This window comes from Elaeis guineensis, chromosome 7, assembly GCF_000442705.2.
Source record: "Elaeis guineensis isolate ETL-2024a chromosome 7, EG11, whole genome shotgun sequence".
Classification (NCBI taxonomy): domain Eukaryota; kingdom Viridiplantae; phylum Streptophyta; class Magnoliopsida; order Arecales; family Arecaceae; genus Elaeis; species Elaeis guineensis.
Window position 1 is genome coordinate 97,251,986 of NC_025999.2, and position 26,526 is coordinate 97,278,511.

The 26,526-nt window shown below is 36.4% G+C and overlaps 2 protein-coding genes across 2 annotated transcripts; both read left to right on the forward strand.

Annotated features, from left to right (window-relative positions):
* The first annotated feature begins 988 nt into the window (after positions 1-988).
* Positions 989-3,820, forward strand: LOC105048222 (uncharacterized). Its single transcript, XM_010927465.4, has one exon. It carries the CDS (start codon positions 1,086-1,088, stop codon positions 1,536-1,538), a length of 453 nt encoding a protein of 150 aa, XP_010925767.1. The 5' UTR covers positions 989-1,085; the 3' UTR covers positions 1,539-3,820.
* An 18,292-nt stretch (positions 3,821-22,112) lies between these two features.
* LOC105048221 (hydroquinone glucosyltransferase) lies at positions 22,113-23,718 on the forward strand. The gene is given in 2 exon segments (XM_010927464.4): positions 22,113-23,048; positions 23,051-23,718. Coding segments are annotated over 2 exon segments (1,422 nt in total). The 5' UTR covers positions 22,113-22,180; the 3' UTR covers positions 23,605-23,718.
* The last annotated feature ends 2,808 nt before the right edge of the window (positions 23,719-26,526 follow it).

The window sequence follows — 26,526 nt, forward strand, 5'->3', positions numbered from 1 at the left end:
ATTTTGAAGAAAAAAATAAAATAAATATTATGAGATGATTGGTGTTTGATAAATTTTTGAATGATGGTAATCTATATTTGATAAAAATACTTTCAATAAAGATGCACATATAATCATTAAATTTATTTGATGCCTTTTAAAATGCATTCAATATAGAGCTTTCGTAAAAAGAATTAAGAAGATGATATTATGTAAAAGGCTATATGATTGTAGTCATTATATAAAAATTAATTGGAGATGATAATATTTAATATTAAAAAATTATTTTATATTGAAAAATATATTTATAAATTTGACCATATTTCTATATAGATTTACATCCAATCAAATATAATAATATTTTTTCAGTGTTATTTTTTGAAAATTTTTTTTTATTAATCAAATATATTAAAATTTATTTTTTTGTATAATTATTTTTTTAAATAAATAATTTTTAAAAATTATTAAATTATTTCACAATCTAACGCATCCCAACCAAATGGATTCTAAAAGTTAAATATTTTTTTCATTACCCACCCTACCTCTCGTTAATCAATCAAAATGTGATCCCTCCTCCCGTGTTCTAATTTTAATAAGCAATTTTAAATGGTTTTGCTTGTCCATCATGGGAGGACTTTCCTACTTTCCCGAAACAAGTGGACAGAGAGAGATCGTGCGGAGCAAGGAAAGTAGTTTAATGTCATTATTTAGGGCCATGCAATTCATTAGCTGGTCAACTCCATGTAACCCCGTTTGCCTGAATCTCTGGACAGATGTACCCCAGCAAGGTAAATTGCAAGCTTTTCTTTCAAACTTAGGACTTATACTCAGTTATTGCACTCGTGAGAAGCGCCCCTCATTAAGACACAAATTTACCGAGTGGAAAGCTGAAACAAACACCAGTTCGCTCCAGCCACTATTTACTGGTGTTGGTGGAGAGATCGTGATGCTTCCTTAGCGTTGGCAACGCGTTTGGGCCGCGTCCATCCACTTGTAAAGCCTCTCCAATTTCAACCTCCCTCTCAATCCCTTCCATATACCTCCTCTCCTTTCCACCACCTCTTTATCCTGCCTTTCTCCTTCTTTCTTCTACTTTGTAGTATAACATGGATAAAGACCAAAACCAAATCCCTGCTAACTCTCTTGTATGGGATTGTGGCAGCTCTCTCTACGACTCCTTCGAGCTTAAATCCTTCAAGCGGCAACTCGACTCCGCCATCGCCTCCAGGTGCCTCTCCATGCCGCACTTATCCGAGCACCCTCCACTGCCACCGCCGCCTTCCGGCAAGACAAAGAAGCACTCCAAATTCTACAAATCACTTCACAAGCTCCTCCGATCCGTGCTCCGGTTAAGACCTACGTTCAGGGTGCGGCTCCAAACTTACCAGCATGATGAACATGGCTACCATGGTGTTTATTGGCGATCCGGCAGTCTTGCTTCGATACCGGAGGTCTGCGAAAAGGATTTCGGGTCACCGGATCTCGACTCGTCGGTGAGTAGCACCATGTCGGAACGGTTCACGAGCACCACCGCCGGCCAACTGAAGGTGGCGTCGTGAGGGAATATTCCGTACGTTCATGTGGTTTCAGCATGTGTTGCTCATCTCTTGCAGGATCGTTGGACCTTGCAATTTTGACTTGCAGCTAATTGATCAACGAAGACTCGAGTAGCTTGAGCTGGATCTTTGGTGGGGTTGGCTGTCGGCCGTTTACTGCTTCCTCTCAATTATTTTTTTTTTTTAAAAAAAAACAAGAGAATGTTTACTGCTAATTTTTCTTTAACTCGAAGGCATGTTTGGTTTTATCAGGAAAGGTATACTTCAGAACATATATTATGAGGAGGTACCTCTGATCACAAAATTATAACAGGCAGTGCGATGCTTGGATGTATGTATGAAATAGGTTTTCTTCCTCAATTCAGTTTCATCAAAATGACACTGGAATATTTTTAGCTCCACATATTTAGATAGAATAGTGATTTAAATATTTGTTTCTTATTGACGTTTCTGTTCGTTTGGCATTTTTATTGTTATTTGATTGTTTTTGTTGTATTGCTTTTTCTGATTCATGCGCTCTCTCGCTCTCTATCTTTTTCTTTCTCTTTGGTTTGTTTGAGTTCATACCTGTTCAGCTAGGTGAGAGAGGATGATTTTTGTTAGTGAAAAGAGGAGACAAGGGACATCTTTCCCTTGTAGCTTTGAAGCTGATCTTTAGGGCTGATGACAGGTTTGAGTTGAATGGGACAAAACTTGAAATGAAAATCGTAATAAAATATCATTTAAAATCTTGAAAACTCAATTCTTTTGATTTTCACAATCTAGATTGGATTGGAGATCCAGATATTTATGAAAATATTTAAATGAAATATGTACGGATAATATTAAATAAAATATGTATAAATCATGTAGATAATATGAAATATATATTGATGCTAAACACTTTCCAAGGGCCGAAACTTACTAAGTTGGATTGGTGATTCATCCAATAAGTAGCTGAGTTTTTAATTTTTCTAGTTTTTGAGTTGAGTTTTCGAGTTTTCAGGTAGCAGATGTTTGCTAATCAAACTAAGAATCTAATCGATCTAACGTGACAGAGCTATCCTTAATTTGGATGAATATATGAAAGCTTTATGTGAAATAAATACAAAAAGAAATTTTAAAATACATGAAGGAATTCTTAGCATCAATTAAAAAAAAATTAAGATAAATGATCAGTGATCAGGTTAATTAGAAGAACCAAAGAAATAAAATATTGTTGATCAGAACCACTTCCTAAAACCACGATTACTTCAACTCACAACTTATGACTCGGCTCTTACATCAATTGAAAGCTTGGTTCTTGCTAATGACATGCTATAATCACCTTTATTTTCTTTCTTATTATCCATCATGTCATCCTTTATCATCACAAATTAACAAATTGTTTGACCTTCTATAATGTATGTTTCACCTTTTTATTTTTAACTTGCCAGATACTAGATCAACGATAACCTAACCTGTTAACTAACCAATCGATTCTAAAAATTTAACTAATACTGAAAGAATCAACACTATGTATCAAGCTTAACATCGTCACTCATGTGCGGCTTGGTGATTGTTCCGGTCATCATCTTTGTTATTTTGATACTTTTTAATTAGTTATTGTGGTTGCATGTTTTCGATCACATACAAAGGGATGTTAAGCCTGATATATATTGTTGACCATTTCATTATTAACTTTCCCTGTGGGTCTCCAGTGGCTGGTTAACAAAACCGTCTAATAAAACCTGTGGATTATATATATTTCTCATTGGTTTCATGAACAAATGGACCTTTAGCTACGTGGTTGACAAACCTTCAACATGCTAGCTTTTCCGGGCCAAGACTAGCTCTTTTATCTCCGAGATCTCTTTGTGAATTCGAGCTCGAGCATTAAATCAGAGCCGGATCAGCCGATCAGGCAAGCTTTACTGTGAACGATATACTGCTCACACCCAAACACGACTCTGCCCACCCATGTAGAAGTTCATTATGGTGCTGGCAGGAGGCAGATAATGAGCTGCCACAAATGCAGGACTCATAATGGACACCAAGCCACTATTTAAACAACCTGACAGAAAGAACCACATTTGGTGGGCCTCTTTAATGATGTGAAAAATGGGACTGGTTATATGGAGCCTCTGCAATCCGTGGCCTGAGCATAACGTGAGGCAGATATATGGAATAAATTACATGTATCTTAATTACATAATTATGAATTACGAATTGCACAAGATTATATTTTGATTGCATGAAGGAGAACAAGTTGTTGTTTTTTTATGTATGAGTTTTATGATTTTTCATAAAATTATACGAATTATACATGTATTGATATTCCAAAGTGTGAAGTTGGGAGAACATTAGAGGTATCACATAGATTTCACAATCCAATACAAACATCGGAACTCTATATGGGTCTTGTACGTTCTCATATGCTGTGACTAACTGTATACATATACTGGTCACCATCCAGAATCTCTCTTTTTTTTTTTTTTTTTCTTTTCCTTTTTTTTTTTCACTTTAAATACTTGTAACCTGAACATTATTTTCAATAGTTAGTTGGAACTATGAGTGGAAATAGACCAGGCCAAATCAGGCTTTGGCTTAAACAGACCAGGTCTGTATCGTAAAATACTAGCCTGAGCCTAGTCTGTTGGATTAGTTCATGCTTAAAATGAGGCTCGGCCTGGTCTGTTTTACAAATAAAAAAATTTGACCTAGTCTGAAAGCCTATTTAAAGATCTATAGACATTAAGGGAGTGTTTGATAGAGATAATTAAGATTTGGAATAGAAATCAGAATGGATGACTTCTATTACAATTGTTTAGTATTCCCATTCTAAAGATGAATGGGAGTAACTAAATTTAGATTCACCTCAATGGAGTCAAAATCTCATTCCAGTGGAATGAGATAAAAAAAAAAATTGCAGAGGCAATGATTGGGGCAGCGGTGGGGGTGGAGGCGTTTGCTCGGGATGCGATCATTGCTTGGTTTCGAAGGGAATTCGCGGCGACGAACGCAATCATCAACATGTAAGGCTCTATTAGAGGCTGAGCAAGTGGACGAAGCCGGGCGGGATGGAGGCAATGACGGGAGCAGAGGCACCAGAGAGGCTGAAGACGGGGAGCACGGCCAATCCCTTGGTGAGCACGGAGTCGGAGTCCGCCTCGAAGCAGATGGTGGCATGGTCGTCTGCGTCGTGGAAGGCGTAGACCCTGACTTGGGAGATGCAGCCGTGGATGCGATGGTCGTCGGTCTTGAAGCAAGGGTCAAGAGGAGGGAGCTGGGCACCATAATGAAGGAGCTGTTGGTACTTGACCTTGGGTTTGGTGACAGACTGGAAGAGAACGACGATTTCTTCCAATCTAAGGGGTAGTGCGGAGAGATCAACCTCGACCTCTCGCTGCTGGCGTTGGTGCTGCTGTTGGGCTTTGGGGGGCTCGAAAAGAGAGAATCTAGGGAAGCATTGGAAAGAGATGGGAATCATCTCTTTTTAAAAATCATAGAACTATTTTTTCCTACCTTTTTCCCTTCTTATAAATTATTGAACTGTCGTAGATTCCAAAAAAAAGGATTCATTTTTCACTGTCATGTCATTGATTAGCTTCTATTTCTAGTTTGATTTTTAATTTTTTTTAATTTTTTAAAAAAATTAAAAATATTATTAAAATATTTAATTTTTATTTAATATCAATTTTTAAAATAATAAATTTTTAAAAATTTTAGTTAAGAATAAAAATAAAAATTTGAGTAGATTTCAATTTCTATCTTTGTATAAACCAAGCAGCAATAATGAGAATCATCTATTCCGATTTTGATTCCGAGCACGAACCAAATACTTCGAGGGATTAACCTATTCCGATTTCGATTCTAATCCATTCCGATTCCTATTCCGATTTCGATTTTGATCGTGAACCAAACACCTCCTAAGATCTTTAAATAGGCCAACAAATCTAGGCCTTTAAGACCTCAATACAGATCCAAAAGCCTATCAAACATAATAATTTTCTATCTCTAATTAAGAGGCCTCAAATTACAGACAATATAACTTGAATCAAATAGAAAGTAAAAAATAGTATCTTAATAATCAATTAATTATACATATTAATAAAATTATAATTTATATATATATATATATATATATATATATATATATATAATTTATACAGGCTACCTGCAGACTTTTAAGTTAGGCTTTGAAATTTTAGGTCTAATCTATTTATTTAAATAAATCTTTTTAAAAACTCATATCTGATTTATTTAGATAAACAGTCTGGTCTATTTTCACTCTTAGTTAGAACCTTGAGATATAGGTATACCGTTTTTGAAAAACTTTCTAAAGTAGGATCAGGTTAACCTTCTGACTTTTTTTTTTTTTTTGGTAGAAGCATATAAATTTTTTCATTCATATTACTGTTCAAATACAAAACCCCAAGAAGCCTGCAACACAGCGGACAAAATTAAGACGTAGAAATCAGACACAAAAACTAGACAACAACATGTTCCAAAATGGGAGATAAACAAGTACGTTAGTACACAGTTAGTACATATGTATCCGTGTAAGGGAAAAAACAAGAAAGAGTTCCTTCTGTGTTGGCATCTGTATACTGTAATGAACGGTTGTCATGTTTCTCTATGATTAGACCTCCAAAATAACTCTTCACCGATGGGTGATCGAAGAAGAAGAAAGGTGAGTATAAATAAAGTAACATATAGGGTTGAACAGTGTGTATTATAATAAACTAAAGAGGGTTCCAAGAGAGTCAATAGCCAACATGTAGAGCTAACTCATGGCCACAAGTCATCATTGGAATCACCTCCCAAGACAAGTTCTCCTCTCAACGTACGAAGGAGAGACCAATTGCTATTGCAACATCTTTATTTGGACTAAACTACAAACCTGCCACGTAAAATAGTGGCAGCTTTATAAGATTGAAAATAATTATATGTGTACATAATATTTGCTAGAAAAATTATAAATAAGTGAAATTTTGATCCTTCATCTACAATTGGCATTATATTTACCCATCATTCTTAATCACTAACTGGGTGTTCATCATTATTTGACATCTTTGAGCAAGAAGAAACACTTACCATACATTTCCGTCCAATGCTAGATTGATGCGGATGATAGACTTTTGGCACAGAAAGAAGGAGGTTGTAGCAATTTTGGCACAGGAAGAAGGAGGTTGTTTGCTACAATATTCGGGTCTTAATATAAGTAAAATCTCATGGCCTGGCCCGACCCACACTGTGATGATGGGCCGGCCTGTTCTCGTGATCAGACTTGTCAAGTTTCCAGTTTCAACCCAGTTCATTTCTCGATGTTCTAGCCTGTTAGTCCCACAGATTTCGTGCCTTCTGGAATCAAGCTTTCAAATTGGTTCCTAGGTAAAGAGAGCAAAAAAATGATGTCATTGGTTGCGTCTTGCGTGTATTATAGTAAAGAGAGTTCCTTTTGTTTCAGAAAAAGGTCAAAAGAAGTGTGGATTTAGGTAGAACTCGCTAGGAGCCAATGTTACTTGGGCCCAGAAGAAATTCCCATGAATGCATAGTGCAAAAAGAGAGTGCATGCATGACACTGCAAAACATCGTGTGCTCGCACATGGTCATCATTATAGAATAGACAGCCATCAAATAGCATACATATTGTGCATCATACGGTTCACATCTGTGCATGGCCGTTCATCCTGTGATGGATGCTATGCATGGATCCACATCTTATTGTGTACAGCCATTCATCTTATGGTGAATGCTATATATGGATACACCACATCCTGTGATGCGGTGCACACACCACAGGAATCCTTCCTCATGGAAAAAAAAAAGGCAAAGAAGCCGCTAGGTCTCATTCTGAATACAGTCATAGAGCAGGTGCTATGTCACTTCACCAATGATGTCATGTTTGCTTTAGGTGCTGAATACTCAGCAATTACCTTTAATTATGGCATGATTAACAAATTAGAGGCATTGTATGGATATATCGGGTAGTAATTGCTGTACTGTGCTATTATAGTTAAAAGAGTGGATATCTATAAAGGGGTGGCAGGTAATGTACGTCTGGCAAACTAATTATTTTATATTTCTCTTCGGCTCAGTTTCAGATGTTGCACTTTCTTTATTTGGAACACGCCCGACAAACTGCATGGTATATGTCGCAAGACATGAAAGAAGACATGCTTTTCTTCAAATTTGTAGTCTGCGAACGACAAAATGGTAGAAAATATAGGTAGTATTTTTAAAATATATCTAGGCAAACACGTATTCAACTTCTTCAATTATTTATTTATTTTTTTATCCCAAGATCTAAGAAACAAAATATAAGCTCATACCCTCAAAACCATCCTAAAATTGGAATTTCATCACCCAAATTGGTACAGAATTTGCAAATGAATCAAGACACTTTGTAGTATGATATTTGATGAATTTAAAATTTTGAAAGCTAAAATATTGGCTCCAAGCCTCCATACTTGGCCAAAAGAAATAGCGAAGGATATTCATCTATTTTTTATATTATAAAATCGTTGACGCCAGAGCTAAAGATAGATTACGACAAATATTGAGAAGTAGGAAAATATAAGCTGAACGTGGAGGTACCAAAAGAATTCGCTGTACTGTTACCAAAAAAAAAAAAGAATTCGTTTTTCACGTTCTCCTTTTGCTTAGGTGGCCCTCTTCCCATGTGAAGCTATATGAGTTGTAAGAGGGGAAAAGGACGCTGGCAGTATCATATTCTAGTATTATTTATGAGCGGTTTTTTTATTTTTATTTTTTGGGTGAGACTTGATGTACAGTCTTTTCATGACACAAACTTGCCTACGTGGAATGGCAGGCGGGACCTTGCCACCTTCTTGCTCAATAAATTAATAGTTATGACTTATGACGTAGAGCCATCGTAAGCCGTTATCACATAATTATTATCGGTGAAACAGGAATGTATTAATATTTTTATTATGTAATAGTGGATTTTTTGCAGTCAGCTCGTTGCCAACTCACATTGGGCTCATGACAGCTACAAAAATTTATACTAATAGTTTTGGTAATAGAAAATATTGGCATATAGTAATCATTATAATTGTTTTATTGTATTGCTGTGAATCATCATATCATGTAAAAGCACCAATCATTTATTGGCCTTAGGTTCAAAATGCAACATTGGCATTGAAAACTCACCATCTCTATTATTATTATTATTATTATTATTATTATTATTATTATTATGGATAGAAACCGTGTCTATTATTTAATATCAAATTTAGTAGTAGATTTTTTTTTGCTGGAGACTTGTGGATCTTAAAAAGTTAGTGGGTTGGGGCTATTTTGAAGTTTGAACGTATCCAAAACTCTCTATGAATCTGATCCGATTGTTGAGTCCAAAATAATATATAATGAATCCATATAGGCATGTTCTCTTTTATGATTTTTTTTTTTTTTTTGTTGGATAAAGTCAGGTGGCATGCTTTCATTTTAGAAAATATTAAAGATCTATTTTATTTGTAGAGGAGATTTTTTTGCAGGAGAGATACGGATCTTAGAAAGCTAGTGAGCTGGGTATATTTTGAAGTTCGAATATATCCAAAATTCTCTATAAATCTGGTTCAATCGTTGAGTCCTAAATAATATATAATGAATCCATATAGATATGCTCTCCTCTAGCATTATTATCTCCATTTATTGTTAGAGCTTTTTTTTGTGGATTTTTTTTTTTTTTTTGGTTGGATATGGTCAAGTGGTGGCAGGCTCTCATTTTAAAAAACATTAAAAATGTGTTTGGTTCGCAAAGTAGATCTTTTTTGCAAGAGAGATGCGGATCTTAAAAAGCTAGTGAGCTGGGTATATTTTAAAGTTTGAACATATCCAAAACTTTCTATGAATCTGATCCAATCGTTGAGTCCAAAATAATATACAATGAATCCATATAGGCATGCTCTCCTTCAACAATATTATCTCCATTTATTGTTAGAGATCTCTTTTATGGATTTTTTTTTTTTTTGTTAGATAAGGTCAGGTGGCATGCTCTCATTTTAGAAAACATTAAAGATCTATTTTATTTGCAGAGGAGATCTTTGTTGCAGGAGAGATGCGGATCTTAAAAAGCTAGTGAGTTGGGTATATTTTGAAGTTTGAATATATCCAAAATTCTCTATGAATCTGGTTCAATCGTTGAATCTTAAATAATATACAATAAATCCATATAGGTATGCTCTCCTCTAGCATTATTATCTCCATTTATTGTTAGAGCCATTCTTTGTGGATTTTTTTTTTTTTTTTGTTGGATAAGGTCAAGTGGTGGCAGGCTTTCATTTTAGAAAACATTAAAGAGGTGTTTGGTTCGCAAAGTAGATCTTTTTTGCAGGAGAGATGCAGATCTTAGAAAGCTAGTGAGTTGGGTGTATTGTGAAGTTTGAATATATCCAAAACTCTCTATGAATCTGGTCCAATCGTTGAGTCCTAAACAATATATAATGAATCCATATAGGCATGCTCTCCTTCAGCATTGTTATCTCCATTTATTGTTAGGGCTTTGTTTTTTGAATTTTTTTTTTGGATAAGGTCAGGTGGTAGGCTCTCATTTTAGAAAACATTAAAGATGTGTTTGGTTCGCAATCGAAATCGAAATTAGAATGAATAGGAATGAAAATTGAAATGACTATATTCTTTAATTTATTTAATTAATGGTTGAAATTGAAATGGATATTAAAAATTAATTAAATAGAGAGATATTTTTAAAAAATTAATTAATCAAAGAAGTTTTTGAAAAATTAAAATTTTTAAGTAAATATGATAGAATGGGATTTAAATACTAGAAGAAGAATCGAAATTGAATTTTAGAGATTTGAAGCATTCCATTCTCTCATAGAATGGAATTGGGAATAGGATGGCTTTTAACCCAAGAGCTTGAGTGAGAATCATTTATTCTCATTTCCATCCCAAAGCTTATCTCCTTCCAATCAAATGTGTCCTAAATTAAGTTGCAATAACATCTCACATGGTGTAATGATGTGACCAAGAAAGAAAATGACCATATGATTCAACTTGTAAATCAAATATAAAACGTTTGGTCCATAATCCTCTCCATTGTCTAGAAGCTTTTGGTGGGAGCCAACAGGTCCAATTACGTCTTTATCATCTTTATCATCCCTACATAAATAGCGTAGAGAACCCGTAATTAATAGATAACTCACATATGCATTTAGGTGAAACAGACTTGTGGGACGCATGAAACACCCATGCTCCTTTGTCCAGACGCACATCCGGTTTATGTGACACGAACTGGACACTCCATACTCTGATTTTTCCTACATCAGGTTTAGCATTCTCCATTATCCCACCAGAAAAAGGGCCGGGGGTGGGGGGAGAATTCATACAGTAAATCCATAATAGGCACTGTAGTCAAACGAAATTGCAAGTTTTTTTTTTTCTTTTAATTTTGTTGTTGTTTTTGTTCGACGCCAGATGGTCCAAAAACCACCGCTAACGATCGATTACCCCCCCTATCGTCAACCTTGAGAAAAGCACAAGCACAAACGAGAAATGCTTTTTTTTTCCCTTGATATGCAAGTACAAGTTAAAAGCAAAATCTCTCAAATATTAAAAATAATTCTATCAAATCTTTCTTCTTCGTATAACTTTCAATTATTTTTCAGATACGACGGATAGAATCAAAATTTCCCTACAATTTTCGTAATATTTTTTTCTAACATGAGCTACACGCTCTGTGGCTTCGACTTCACATAAATTATTGGCTTAGCCTGTTAGCCATCTCCTTTGATCTATATGCAGCACCATAAAAAAAAGAAGAAATTAAGAATAAATCAAAATATTAATATGTATTGATATACCTCGAATCCAACCTTTATTGATATCATCCAATGGATCAATGAGGTTTGCCATGTGGCCATCATTAAACATGCCATAATGCTTTTTAGATCTGCTCTAACGATAGATGATTATAGCTCGGCCCATAATCGTGCCCAATTAAGCAGATGCATGTTGTGCACTGTGATAGCCCGGCCCAGCCCATGTAAGAATCCAGCAAGCCCAAACGAACAAAAAAAAAAAAAAAATAGAAAGACAGGAGTCTTCTTCCTTCTCTCGTCGGCTCCCAATCGGAGTCGGAGACGAGCTCCCTCCAGCCCTATTTAAGGAGGAGAACCCTCCTCTCTCCTTTCATCGAGAAATCCTGGGGCAAAACGGTAGAGAACGCCAGAAAATCCACCGCAGAAGACCGTTCCTGTGCCGTCCAATTTCTCGCCGGAAAAGCTTCGCCGGCGACGGAGATAAGCCTCCTCCATTCCTCTCTTCTCTCCCTTCCTTTCCGTGCCGATGTGCACGCTCGCCGGCGACCGGAGTCGTCGGATTTTGTTGCGGAAGAACCTTCCTTTTTGCCATTTTTTTCCGACGTCGGTGGTCACCGCCGACCATCGGTTTGGCCTCCTCTTGCCATCGGGTCGCCTCTCCTCCTGCCGACGGCTGCCCCACGCTGGTTGCGTCGCCGGTCGGAACACCAACGAGGGGACCTCATGGTCCCCTGTTTCGGCCCAAAGAAACCCACGGGAAAAGAAGAAGAAAAGAAGAAGAAGGAAAAGAAAAGAAAAAGAAAAGAAAAAGAAGGAAAAAAAAGAAAAAGAAAAGAAAAAAAAGGAAAAAAGAAGAAAAAATAATATAATAATAATAATAGGATTTTCTCTCCTTTCTCTCGTGAAGAAAAAGAAAAAGAAAAAAAAAGAAAGAAAGAAAAGAAGAGAAAAGAAAAAAAAATTTATTAAATTAATTAATAAATAATGATATAAATAATAAAATATGAGAAAGAGAGTTTCTCTCTCTTTCCTCTCTCTCTTCAGCCTGAACTAGTATTTTCTCTCTCTAGAATTGGACTTTCTCTCTCTAGAATCCTCCCTCTAGATTATTTCTTTCTCTTAAGATTTTTAAAATTTTGAGAAGAATGATGATGAATTTAAATGATCATCGTGATGAATTTTTGATCTGTGATTGTCGGACGGTACACCGACATCCACTTTGATCAGATCAGGTATTTTAGATTTTATTTCTCATGATTTTATTAAATTATCTACATGATAATCTTAGCATGATTTGATCTGATCGATCGGATTTATTGAATCATATTATCTGAAAAATTCAAGATGAGTTTTCTCTCTCTAAAGTTTTCTCTCTAGAATTTTCTCTCTCTAAAATTTCTCTCTCTTGATTGATTCTCTCTCTAAAAAGGTTAGTGAATGAAGAAATTTCTTTTAATAGTCCTGATCTGATTTTAATGAAGAACTCTGATCCATGATTGTCAGACAGCGTACTGGCACCCACCTTAATCAGACCATGAATCTTTAGATTTGATCGTTCATGATTTCTATCTAGCCGTGACTTGATTTGATCATGTTGATTTCATCAATCGAGATATTGGACCAATTGTAATATTGGATTGTGTCGTCTGATCAATTCGAATTGTACCTCATGAATTCTCTCTCCTCTAATTTTCTCTCTCCACTTGATTTTATGAAATCGATGAAGAAACCTTGGTCCTATCACTTCGAATCCGATTTGATCTGATAGTCAAACTTTGGATCGTTTAGGTCCTAATTAGATTTTGATTAGATGAAATTAGATGATCGGACCCAATCTAAACCGTTGAAATATGGTATTCGTATTCTTTCTAATTATTGAAATTGATTCTGTATAGGATTGTGGATGTTTGATCATGGGATATCGCAATATGATCTACGAACAGAATTTTTGGAAGAAAATTTATAGAATTATGTGGATTTATTGGAATGCATTCGAGGTAAGTAATGTTTCACTTTTTCTAGATTTATCGATAAATTATAATATATTTTTCTGACATGATTTGTGAAATGATGCATGAATTTGATGAATGGTATTTTGTTATGAAAATATCTTATTTAAAATGTTATGATGAAGCATGATTGAACATATTGATTTCATGATGCATTACATTGATTGATTTTGATACTACATAATTATATATTTTATTATCGAAATTAGAATATGAAATATGATTTATGAAGAATTATGATATAAGAAACATTATGAATTGACAACCTGACTATGTAAAGGACCCTGCCAATGGGGGCATATACGATGGCAATTGATTGTCCTGAGGATTTATGTCGCCAGCGAGACCAGCGACACGCAGGAGACCAGCGACAAACCGCCAGCGAGATCAGCGGTTCCAAAGGACATGGCTGCCAGATGATTCGCAGCCTACCGCAAGCAGATACGTGGTATTATGATCCTACCACAAGAAAAATATGGTCATAGCTCATGGTTGACGAAAAGAATTGAAGAACAAAAGAAATTGAAATCTGGAAAGAAACTTGAATTTTCGAAAAAGAAATGAATTTGGCATAAATTATATTGCATAATTGGAAATTGATTTCGAATTAATGAACTATATATGCTTATTTTCTATAAATGATTATTTACTTAAATGCCTGATGAAATCTGTTGAAAAGTGATCATTGCTTACTGGGTTGTCTAGCTCATTACCTCCTATTTTACTGTTTTTACAGATGTTGAGGAATTAAGATGATACAAGATATGAATGGAAGAGTGATCAGAAGCAGAATCTCTGTACTTTTATTTTCGGTTGAAAGTCTTATTGAATTTGACGTAAGGACTATGAATCATTATTGAATTTATTGAGACATTATTAGGAAAAAAATTTTTAGGTCATTATATTTTGGATTTAAATTATTGACTAATTATTCCGCTATTGTTTTAAGATAATATGATAAGATACCTTGCATGCTTATGGGAAGAGTTTTCTATGAGTATGCGGCGGTTGCCATGACCCTCGATTCATAATCTCGGATCGGAGGCGTGACAATTAAAGTGGTATCAGAGCATAAGTGGATGAATTATGAAACATAGAATCAGATATAGAATAGGTGTAAGTGGATGGACACCAGGGACATTATAGTGTAGATCTTTGATGATTGTAGTGGGAGAAATATTTATAATTTTTGATTAAACATTGAGATTATGTATAAAAGGATCGCAAGAGATTATGACATATGGAGTTTGAAATATGATGGATGATCTATAGATCATGATATGATTACTTAGATCTTGATCGAAAGTAATCACAAAAGGATTGACCTAAAATTTTATTGTGCATTATGGTTATTAATTTGATCATTAGTTATTCAAGTGAATCGTAAGTTTAAATTCGATGTGAGAATAATACTATGATATTACTTTTAGTTGAGAAGTTGACTATTATTGGTAAGGTAAAGATTTGATAATAAAATATTATTCCAAGATGGACTAAGAAAAATCTTAGGATGAATGCATATTTATCGAAATTGAATTTGGTATGTTGATTATATATAAAGTGGTATATTAGGATGAATGCATATTTGAGGATATTATAAAGAAACCTATTGATGAAATCGATTATGAGGTTGTAGAATATTCATCATACTGAAATCTTTAATCATCATCCTTAGATCTAGAAAATAGATCTTATTATGTCTCTTGGAGACTACATGATGTGTATGAAATTTTAATTTAAAGATTTCGTATCTAAGTTGATCAAGAGATTTTCTGATATTATTGTTGAGGTTGTTAATGAAAAATTGATATCTTTAGATTAAGATAAAAGATCTGATTTATATTTATTTCAGATTAAGAGATCCATGTGAATTTACAATTTAGAAATTTTGGATTTAAGAATTGATATGGAGTTCCTTTGCTTTTGTTAACGAGGTCCCTAATTGAATCTACTATTAAATAGAGATTTGATTTTTTGAAGCTTGTATGATTGTTATGAAAGGATATTTGATAGATATTGAAGATCCTGATGATAGAAATTTAAAAAAAAATATTAATGATTTGAAATCTATATATATTCTAATTATGTCCAAATTTGGTAGAGCATTGAAGGATTTTTTTTCATTGACTTGACTTATAAAGATTTTGATTTGAAAATTATCAAATTGAATTGATATGAGAATTAAGATTTGATTCATATTGATTATAGTAAATCTATATGATGGTTTAAATATGATATTGGACTCAAGGGTTAATCAAGATTATTGTATACCAGTAAAAGTATGAATGAGAATTGAAAGTTAATCTTTGACTTCAATTGAAATTTGAAATTTTAGATCTTTTCTATTGATAAGGTAAAGAAATAATTTGATCAAAATTTTTTGTTGATGAAGGTAAGAAATTTTGATTGTTAGAACAGAGTGCGCAGCGGAAGCATGGTAATCTGGATTACTTTGAGTAAGTCAGGAATGTTGACCCTTTGAGTTAAAGAATTATGATAAATGATATTATTTGATACAATAAATTCATTGATATTGGAAAGAATAATTTTTGGATATCCCTAATGTAATTTTTTAAAAAGTAGTGCTTTCACCTATTATGCTACAAAAATAATTAGCATCCTAATTCTAGGATGAGTGGACCTTTAATTTTTTATTTTAGATTTAAAATATTTAGAGATAAAATTTTTCTATCCTAGAATTAAATTTTATAATTCTCTATTTATTAGGAGGAATTTGAGATTGTTTATCGAATAATGATTTCGATCTTAGATTATTATACTCAAATATTTATCTCCAGGATATAATAAAATTTAAAGTTTGAACTCTTTTGATCATTATTATTTTTCTGACTAAATGAAAAAGATTGAGGTTATCTATTGATATTGACGATTGTTCTACAAAAGATGGATTGGAGTTATTTAATTTGATAATGAATCGATTAATTAAGAGTTGTTAATGTTTAGATAAAGAAAATTGATATACTTACTTAGAATAGAGACATTGATTTTGATTATAAGAAAAATATAGTTTAGATTTAGATCAATTTTTGAGTTATTAATTTTTATTATGGAATGACTTAATGATAAAAATTTGCTTCAAGAATTAGAATATTTAAGAGTTTGAGGATTTGAGTAAGAAAAATTTCGATGACTAGAAACAGTGATATTGATTCAATCAATAATGGTGATATTGATCTTTATGAAATGACTTAATGATGAAGTTGCATCGAGAAATAAAATATTAAAAGTTCGAGAATGAGATTGAAATGATAAATCTTTAACCTTTGAAAGTACGAATAAGAAAAAATATTTTTGAATTTTGATTGATTAGGATGTCATCATATGATTCATAGAAGTATGTTTTCCTATCTTATGATGGGTTGAAATTAAGAGTGGTTAATATTTAAAAAAAAATGAATGATGATGATGAATGAAGTTCTTATGCAAGAATAGAGACATTGATTTTCTTCTACCTACAAGAGATGGATTTAATTTTAATTTGAGTCGTGAGATATTGAACATGATTTTATAAGAAATGAGATCATAATTTCAAAATCTTGAAACATTGAAAATCTTTAAGACGTTGATTTGATAAATAAGAAAATGAATGGTTCCGTTTCAGATAGATATTTGATCTACCGACTTTTCTCTTATGAAATGATTTAAGAATGAATTTATATCAAGAATTAGAATATTGAAATATTTGAGGATGTGATTCAAGTAAGAAACTATGAAGACTCAAGCAAAAAAAATTTTGAGGACGAAATTTTTTTTAGAGGGGAAGAATGTGATAGCCCGGCCCAGCCCAGCCCATGTAAGAATCCCAGCCAAGCCCAAATGAACAAAAAAAAAAAAAAAAAAAGGGAGACTCCCTTCCTCCTCTCGCCGGCTCCCAATCGGAGTCGGAGACGAGCTCCCTCTAGCCCTATTTAAGGAGGAGAACCCTCCTCTCTCCTCTCATCGAGAAATTTCGGAGCAAAATGGTAGAGATCGTCGGAAAATCCATCGCGAAAGACCGTCCCTGTGCCGTCCAATTTCTCACCGGAAAAGCTTCGCCGGCGACGGAGGTAAGCCTCCTCCCCTTCCTCTCTTCTCTCCCTTCCTTTCCGTGCCGATGTGCACGCTCGCCAGCGACCGAAGTCGCCGAATTTTGTTGCGAAAGAACCTTCCTTTTTGCCATTTTTTCCGACGTCGGTGGTCACGCTGACCACCGGTTTGGCCTCCTCTTGCCGCGGGTAACCTCTCCTTCTACCGACGGCCGCCCCACGCTGGTTGCGCCGCCGGTCGGAACACCAACGAGGGGACCTCACGATCCCCTGTTTCGGCCCAAAGAAACCCATGGGAAAAGAAGAAGAAAAGAAGAAGAAGAAGAAGGAAAAGAAAAGAAAAAGAAAAGAAAAAGAAGGAAAAGAAAAAGAAAAAGAAAAAGAAAAAAAAGAGAAAAAGAAGAAAAAAATAATATAATAATAATATAATAATAATAATAGGATTTTCTCTCCTTTCTTCCGTGAAGAAAAAGAAAAAAAAAGAAAGAAAGAAAAGAAGAGAAAAGAAAAGAAAAATTATTAAATTAATTAATAAATAATGATATAAATAATAAAATATGAGAAAAAAATTTTTTCTCTCTTTCCTTTCTCTCTTCAGCCTAAACTAGTATTTTCTCTCTCTAGAATTGGACTTTCTCTCTCTAAAATCCTCCTTCTAGATTATTTCTCTCTCATAAGATTTTTAAAATTTTGAGAAGAATGATGATGAATTTAAATGATCCTCGTGATGGATTTTTGATCTGTGATTGTCGGACGGTACACCGACATCCACTTTGATCAGATCAGGTATTTTTAGATTTTATTTCTCATAATTTTATTAAATTATCTACATGATAATCTTAGCATGATTTGATCTGATCGATCGGATTTATTGAATCATATTGTCTGAAGAATTCAAGATGAGTTTTCTCTCTCTAGAGTTTTCTCTCTCTAGAATTTTCTCTCTCTAAAATATTCTCTCTCTTGATTGATTCTCTTTCTAAAAAGGTTAGTGAATGAAGAAATTTTTTTTAATAGTCCTGATCTGATTCTAATGAAGAACTCTGATCCATGATTGTCAGACAGCGTATTGGCACCCACCTTAATCAGATCATGAATCTTTAGATTCGATCATCCATGATTTCTATCTAGCCATGACTTGATTTGATCATGTTGATTTCACCAATCGAGATATTGGATCAATCGTAATGTTGGATTGTGTCGTCTGATCAATTCGAATTGTACCTCATGAATTCTCTCTCCTCTGATTTTCTCTCTCCACTTGATTTTATGAAATCGATGAAGAAACCTTGGTCCTATCACTTCGAATCCGATTTGATCTGATAGTCAAACTTTAGATCGTTTAGGTCTTAATTAGATTTTGATTAGATGAAATTAGATGATCGGACCCAATCTAAATCGTTGAAATATGGTATTCGTATTCTTTCTAATTATTAAAATTGATTCTGTATAGGATTGTGGATGTTTGATCATGGGATATCGCAATATGATCTACGAACAAAATTTTTGGAAGAAAATTTATAGAATTATGTGAATTTATTGGAATGCATTCGAGGTAAGTAATGTTTCACTTTTTCTAGATTTATTGGCAAATTATAATGTATTTTTCTGACATGATTTGTGAAACGATGCATGAATTTGATGAATGGTATTTTGTTATAAAAATATTTTATTTGAAATGTTATAATGAAGCATGATTGAACAAATTGATTTCATGATGCATTACATTGATTGATTTCGATACTACATGATTATATGTTTTATTATCGAAATTAGAATATGAAATATGATTTATGAAGAATTATGATATAAGAAATATTATGAATTGACAACCTGACTATGTAAAGGACCTTGCCAATGGGGGCATATACGTTGGCAATTGATTGTCCTGAGGGTTTATGTTGCCAGCGAGACCAGCGAGACCAGCGATATGTCGCCAGAGAGACCAACGATAAACCGCCAGCGAGACCAGCAGTTTCAAAGGACATGGCTGTCAGATGATTCGCAGCCTACCGCAAGCAGATACGCGGTATTATGACCCTGCCACAGAAAAAATATGGTCATAGCTCATGGTTGACGAAAAGAATTGAAGAACAAAAGAAATTAAAATTAGGAAAGAAACTTGAATTTTTGAAAAAGAAATGAATTTGGCATAAATTATATTGCATAATTGGAAATTGATTTCGAATTAATGAATTATATATGCTTATTTTCTATAAATGATTATTTACTTAAATACCTGATGAAATCTGTTGAAAAGTGATCATTGCTTACTGGGCTGTCTAGCTCATTACCTCTTATTTTATTATTTTTACAGATGTTGAGGAATTAAGATGATACAAGATATGAATGGAAGAGTGATCAGAAGCAGAATCTCTGTACTTTTATTTTTGGTTGAAAGTCTTATTGAATTTGATGTAAGGACTATGAATCATTGTTGAATTTATTGAGACATTATTAGAAAAATTTTTTTTAGGTCATTATGTTTTGGATTTAAATTATTGACTAATTATTCTGCTGTTGTTTTAAGATAACATGATAAGATGCCTTGCATGCTTATGGGAAGAGTTTTCTATGAGTATGCGGCGGTTGCCATGACCCTCGATTCATAATCTCGGGTCGGGGGCGTGACATGCACATATGCTTATTGAGCAGTTAAGATGCACATTCATCTTTTTCACTAATGAGCACTGCACTACATCCTATGTAAATGTTGCTCGGGAGATCTTTTGGTATGTTTTTTTTCTTTGCTTTTTTCACACTCTTCACATTCTGTGAGAGTTTATATGTGCATATATTTAGTTCCACTATAGTTATTCGTTGGAAAGAATTTGGATACTTATATAGGATCAAGGAACCCCAATTATACTTTCCACTAGTCTTGTTATAAGATGAGGTCTTAAGTTGTTACAAATAGTATCAGAACAAATGCGGTCTATAACTTATATGAACTAGGAGATACTGTAATATGAATTTATTGAGACTGATCATGGATTGAGCATGGTGTTTATAAATGAAAACATAAAGTTGGATCCATAGGCTAGCAAGGATATTAGGGTTTAAACGGAATGAGTATATTAAGATTCATATGGGTATGTATTTAGTCCTACATCGATTATTCATTGGAAAAAATTTGAATATTTATATAGGATCAAGAAACTAAAATATTACCTTCCGACTAATTTTTTTGGATAAGGTCTTTGACTATTACATACCCATTAATACTCTCAAATCTACATTAGTTTTTCCAAAATTCTCACCTAATGTAGACATCGGAAGGTCTCCCAATAAACAAACTTCAATAAATGGACTTCTTCCTCTTATGTTCATATCATATGATCAATGCCACAATTTCTTTCATCATAGCACTGTCATATTGAATTTTGGCAACAATAAATATTATAGTAAAATCAAAAGTATAATGCCTAAAACATTCTTGAAAATCAAAACAAATTCCAACAATACCAAAAAGAATCTTTATGGGAATAAAGTGTTTTATGTTCCACCATTTTGGCAATCCCTATTCTAAATTCCACTATAAGGACACGCGGGAAAGGTATTGGCCACAAAAGGAAGAATATATATCAACATTCAATCACAAAGGTAATTAAGCTCCATCATAAATAGGGAGCGACTTTTAATATCACATCTGCCTCTTCATTTTCATACTAAACTTATCTTGATATTGTCTAAGATAGAATCAATAGGCTAAAAATTCAAATTTATGCATCTATTCATAAACATGATGACCGACCTACGGTCAATCCCAATATATTCATATTACAGCATCTCTTAGTTCACAAAGGTTATGAACTTGATCGATTATGATATCATTTATCATAATACGGGACTTCATCCAAAAAGACTAGTTAAAAGATATTATTTGAACTTTTTGATACCGTATAAGTATGTAAGATCTTTCTAGTAAATAATTGATATGAAACTAAATACACGCCTGCATAGATTCTCATAAGAAATGATTTCTGACTTTTTTATATAAGCAGAAAGGGAAAGTAGACTTCCAGCTAAATTTCTCAAGCACATTCTACTGTTAATTTTTTTACAATCCTACTATGTCAATCTTCGTTTCTTTTTTTTTTTATCATTCTTTGGATTTTGATCGATTTAAACATTGAAAAATCTTTTATTACAAAAATGCAGCAAAAAGTCTTCTTTTCATATTCAACGGTCAATCAGAGAGCTTCGGTTGCTATATCGGCCATAATTTACTTTGGCCTAATTTGATCGTGGAGTCTGGCAGCAGTATCTTCTATTCAATCACCAAGCCTCACCTTTAAGAACCCTTCCATCCAACCGCAAGAAGATACTCTGAAATGGATATTTTGCACCGTGGAGAACTCTACAATCGTGAATGGAATCCAAACCCGTTCCAATTTCCCCTCCATTCAGACCCTCTCCCACAGCTCCCACACCTCCAGAGCCTTCTGAAAACATCGCCAGTGGTCAAATCCCGTTCCCCACCTTGGTTAGGTAAGAAGTGTCCCTCGAAACAAAGCTAGGCCTAGCTTCTAGAAGCCACCCTTCAGTCCCCAGTGGCGAACGTTAAACCCATGAACTCTCTCTCTTACATAAGCCTTACGCTTTTCCTTACCTCAGCTCCCCTCCTCTCGATCCCCCGTCCGTTCCCCCACCTTGTCTCCCGCACGTATCCGTGTACAAAACAAAGACGTCACCCCTTGAACAGAACCAGCCAAACGAAAACCCAGCCATCATGATTATATATATATAACCATTTCCCTCATCCTCTCTCCAACAACAACTCGAACAACAGAGAGAGAGAGAGCGCAATCCTTCGAGCTAGGCCAGCCATGGAGCCGAATGGAGTCGTCACCAAGACCAACCCACACCTAGCGGTGCTGCCGACCCCGGGCATGGGCCACTTGATCCCCCTGGTCGAGCTCGCGAAGCGGCTGGTCGCCCACCATGGCTTCTCCCTCACCTTCATCACCCTCGCCAGCTCCGCCTCCAAGGCCCAATCCGCCTTCCTCGGGGCCCTGCCCCCTTCCATCTCCTCCCTCGCCCTACCCCCCGTCCCCCTCGACGACCTCCCCCCCGACGCCCGCGTCGAGACCATCATGTCCGTCTCCGCCGCCCGCTCCGTCCCCGCCCTCCTCGACGTCCTCCGAGACCTCCAATCCTCCACCAACCTCGTCGCCTTCATCACCGACCTCTTCGGCGCCGACACCTTCGACGCCGCCAAACAGCTCGGCATCCCTCACTACATGTTCTTCCCTTCTAATCTATTGTTGCTCTCCCTCTTATTACATTTGCCGACTTTGGACGCGACGACGTCGTGCGAGTACCGGGACCTCCCCGGCCCGCTGGAGCTGTCGGGCTGCGTGCCGATCCCGGGCCCGGACCTCCTCCACCCGCTCCAGGACCGTTCCAACGAGTGCTACAAGTGGATGGTCCACCACGGCCGGCGCTACCGCGAGGCCGAGGGAATCCTGGTCAACTCGTTCGACGCGATGGAGCCTGGGGCGGCCAAGATCCTCCGGGAAAAAGAACCCGGTAGGCCTCTGGTCTACCCCATCGGGCCTCTGATCCAGACCGGTTCACCGGCGGGGATCGACGGGTCGGAGTGCCTCAAGTGGCTGGACGTGCAGCCACATGGGTCGGTGCTGTTCGTGTCGTTCGGCAGCGGTGGGACCCTGCCCAAGGCGCAGCTGTGGGAGCTGGCCTTGGATTGGAGATGAGCGGCCAGAGGTTCCTGTGGGTGGTCCGGAGCCCCAGCGACAGTGGGGAGACCAGTGGGTCCTACTTCAGCGCCCAGAGCAAGGGTGACCCTTTCGGCTACCTGCCCGAAGGGTTCGTGTCACGGACCAAGGATAGGGCGCTGGTGGTGCCATCGTGGGCGCCACAGATACAAGTGCTGGCCCATGGGGCGACGGCCGGATTCTTGATGCATTGCGGGTGGAATTCGACGCTGGAGAGCGTGGTGAACGGCGTGCCGATGATCGCATGGCCGCTGTACGCGGAGCAGCGCCAGAATGCGGTGATGCTGGTGGAGGGGGTGAAGGCGGCGCTGCGGCCCAAGGAAGGAGAGGACGGGTTGATCGGGAGGGAGGAGATTGCGAGGGTCGTGAAGGAGTTGATGGAAGGGGAGGAGGGGAAGAGGGTGAGGAGCCAGGTGAAGGAGCTCCAAGAGGCGGGGATCAAAGGGCTGCAGGAGGATGGGCTCGCCTACAAGACCCTCAACGAGGTGGCTAACAAATGGAAGGGCTTGAACTAATCCTGTGTAAAGAAACATATGTCTTTTGATTTCTTTCTTCGTTTTTCCCCCTTTTTTTTTTTTTTTAATTTGGTATGGTGTTGGTGCTATTAATTTTATGTCACTTTCTGAGAAGGGTGCTTCCATAGTTTAGAGTAATCTGTTAGAAGTGAGGTCACGCTCACGACTAGACTATTTTTTCCCAAGTCCTACACGCATGGTGCATGCGCTAATATTTTTCTCTATATAAAAATCTACCATTAAAGAATGAAAGAGGAAAGTGGGGAAAAGAAAAATAAAAGCTGAAAGCTTCTTCCCTCCAAGACTAACGCAAGGTACAGCAACCAGGGAACTCTTCAATAATTAGCTAATTGCTCATTTGGGATTCCACTGCTTGATGATAAAGGAACACGTTGGCCGAAGAATCACTAGTGGTTTTTTTTTTTTTTTTGGGTCAATAACACTAGTAGTTTAAAATTTGAGCATGATCTTCACAAGTTAGAACAGCTAATTGCTCCACCGCTTGATGATAAAGGAACATCAGCCGAAGAAACACTACTAGTTTAAAATTTGAACATGATCTTCACAAGTTAGAACAGAAAACTCCTCATTTAGGAGTCCACTGCTTGATGATAAAGGAACATCGGCCGAAGAAACGCTATTAGTTTAAAATTTGAACATGACCTTCACAAGTTAGAACACATTTTAATCCATGGTGAAAACAAGAAAAAAATGAAAAAGAAAAAAGTTTGATGACTTTCCAACATGAAATGTGGGCATCCTTTCATATAGCCGGGTTCCTCCCTCACAAAGGAAAAATTCTGAAAACAACCCATGTAGCACAGCAAGCTGGTCCAGAGCGACAGTTTCGCAGTGATTGGACGGTTTGTTGCCACCAGAGAACTAAGTTGACGGAGATTCTTAGAGACCATATTTAATTACCCGTGCTTTATGGTGGCATGTTCAAAATCCAATCATACTGTTTAATGTCCTGCGTCGGGACCACATTCACGTGTGTTGAGTCCCACCACTCCGAACCAGCCCCAACCACAATAGCTGTTGAAATAGAGATGGCATCTTTCCCATCACGGCGACCATTCCATAATTATTTAATCATCAATCATCTCAATATTTTGATTGTTCCTTGGACCTTTCCTTGTATGACACCTCCTTCACGCAGCAGCAGAAAAGTAACTCCAAATTTCCATTTGATGCAGCTATCTCATCATGCAGCAAGAATTACTTGTTGATTACTGGACTGCTACCTTGGGTTGGTAAGATTTATCCACGCCAACTCTCAAAAAGTTTGGATGATCATACTTCGGAACATGATATTCGAGAAATTATTGGATGGGTCAGATTCATTATGGATCTATAATGAAATTATCTTAATGTGCGCTGTTTTTACATGTCAATATTCACTTTAGTTTCACGGTCGATCTAATCCATCTAGTTAATAATTCCTTCACAGCACTTTGAGATTGATATGACATAATTCAGATTTTTTTTTTTTTTTTGATGAAATGGGAGGTTAAATGCCACCCAGAATTCTTTTTAGTAGTTCCGTTACCGTGTAAATTGGTGCGTATTCTTCTCAACCTCTATATTCTTTTAGTTCTTTTTCTTCCTATTTTCGTATGATAAATCAACTGTTAGGCTAATACTGGATTACAAAATGATGCGGTAGCCTAGCCCTCCCCATCATTTTGTAGTCCAGAAGGACCTGCCGCAAGTTTTTCACCGTCCACAAACCCTGTATACTTACTTACCAACAAGTTGGACAGGCAAAGGCTCCGATCACCATAGCAAAATGGCTAAAACAAATATTTTGACAGAAATTTCTGAACTAATTATTCTCTGGATCATACCAAATATATATATATATATATATTCTCTGGATGATTCAAATCTTGTCAGGTCGTATCCCCTGCATAAATTGATAGCCCATCTGGTTGAAGACAAATATTCAATTTCAAATCACATCAAAGTAATTAATGACCCATGCATGGTTCAAGCCTGCATTTCTTGTTTTTTTGGATCTAGCAGGCCCCCTTGCAGCACAAGCAACAAAATAATTGATCGTTCACAAATCCAGTATCATTAAGACACATGCCTTACGTGTTTTCTATATTACAGTGATAGGATTCCACATAAAAATCTTTTGTAACATGTAGCTATATTACAATGATAATATTTATATAAATGTGAGTCAATCAAATCGTACATAAAAATCTATTGAGCATCAGCGTCAAGTAGGACAGACTCATAATCAGCACATAAGAACCAGAGTAGCAGTTTCAATATAACGATTGATTAATGTTACGACCAATCCCTCGTCGCTTGATCATCGAAAACGAGCACCTGCAAAAGAAATCCATACTGATCGAAGGTGACTCCGACGGAGATCCTCTGATGGTCAAGTCAGAGAGGAGATTAGGCAACAGTAGACAAGAATTAAGGAACTCAACAAGAGAGTGCGAGAGAGAGAAGGGAGTCAAGGGATTCGAAAGGACCTCCTGACACTGTTGCCTTCTCCGATATATATAGTGGAGCGCGGTATGGCGCCGTCATTAATGGTACTGACAATCGAAGGATTGTCAACCTACTGAGGACTGTCAGAGTCGTCGTGAGGCTGTCAAATCGTCGTGGAGCTGTCAAATCGCTAGGGTCGACCCATGTCTTAAGTGGGATAATACCCCTAGACGGCAGTGCCGCATGCCGTTGTCAGGACTGACAGTTTCCAGCAGTCGTACGGCATTTGCAGGAGCCGGCCGACTATAGGTCGGCGGTTAGTTGAGGGGCGTCAGGTGGAAACTCGGGGCTCCTCCGACAGTCAATCGGGTGCGTTGCGAGAGTCGGACATCGGACTCTATAGTTCAGCCGATCAAGAAAGAGAAGAAAGTCTGTCCGATCGATGTATCCTCAGTCGGTCGGTAACGGCAG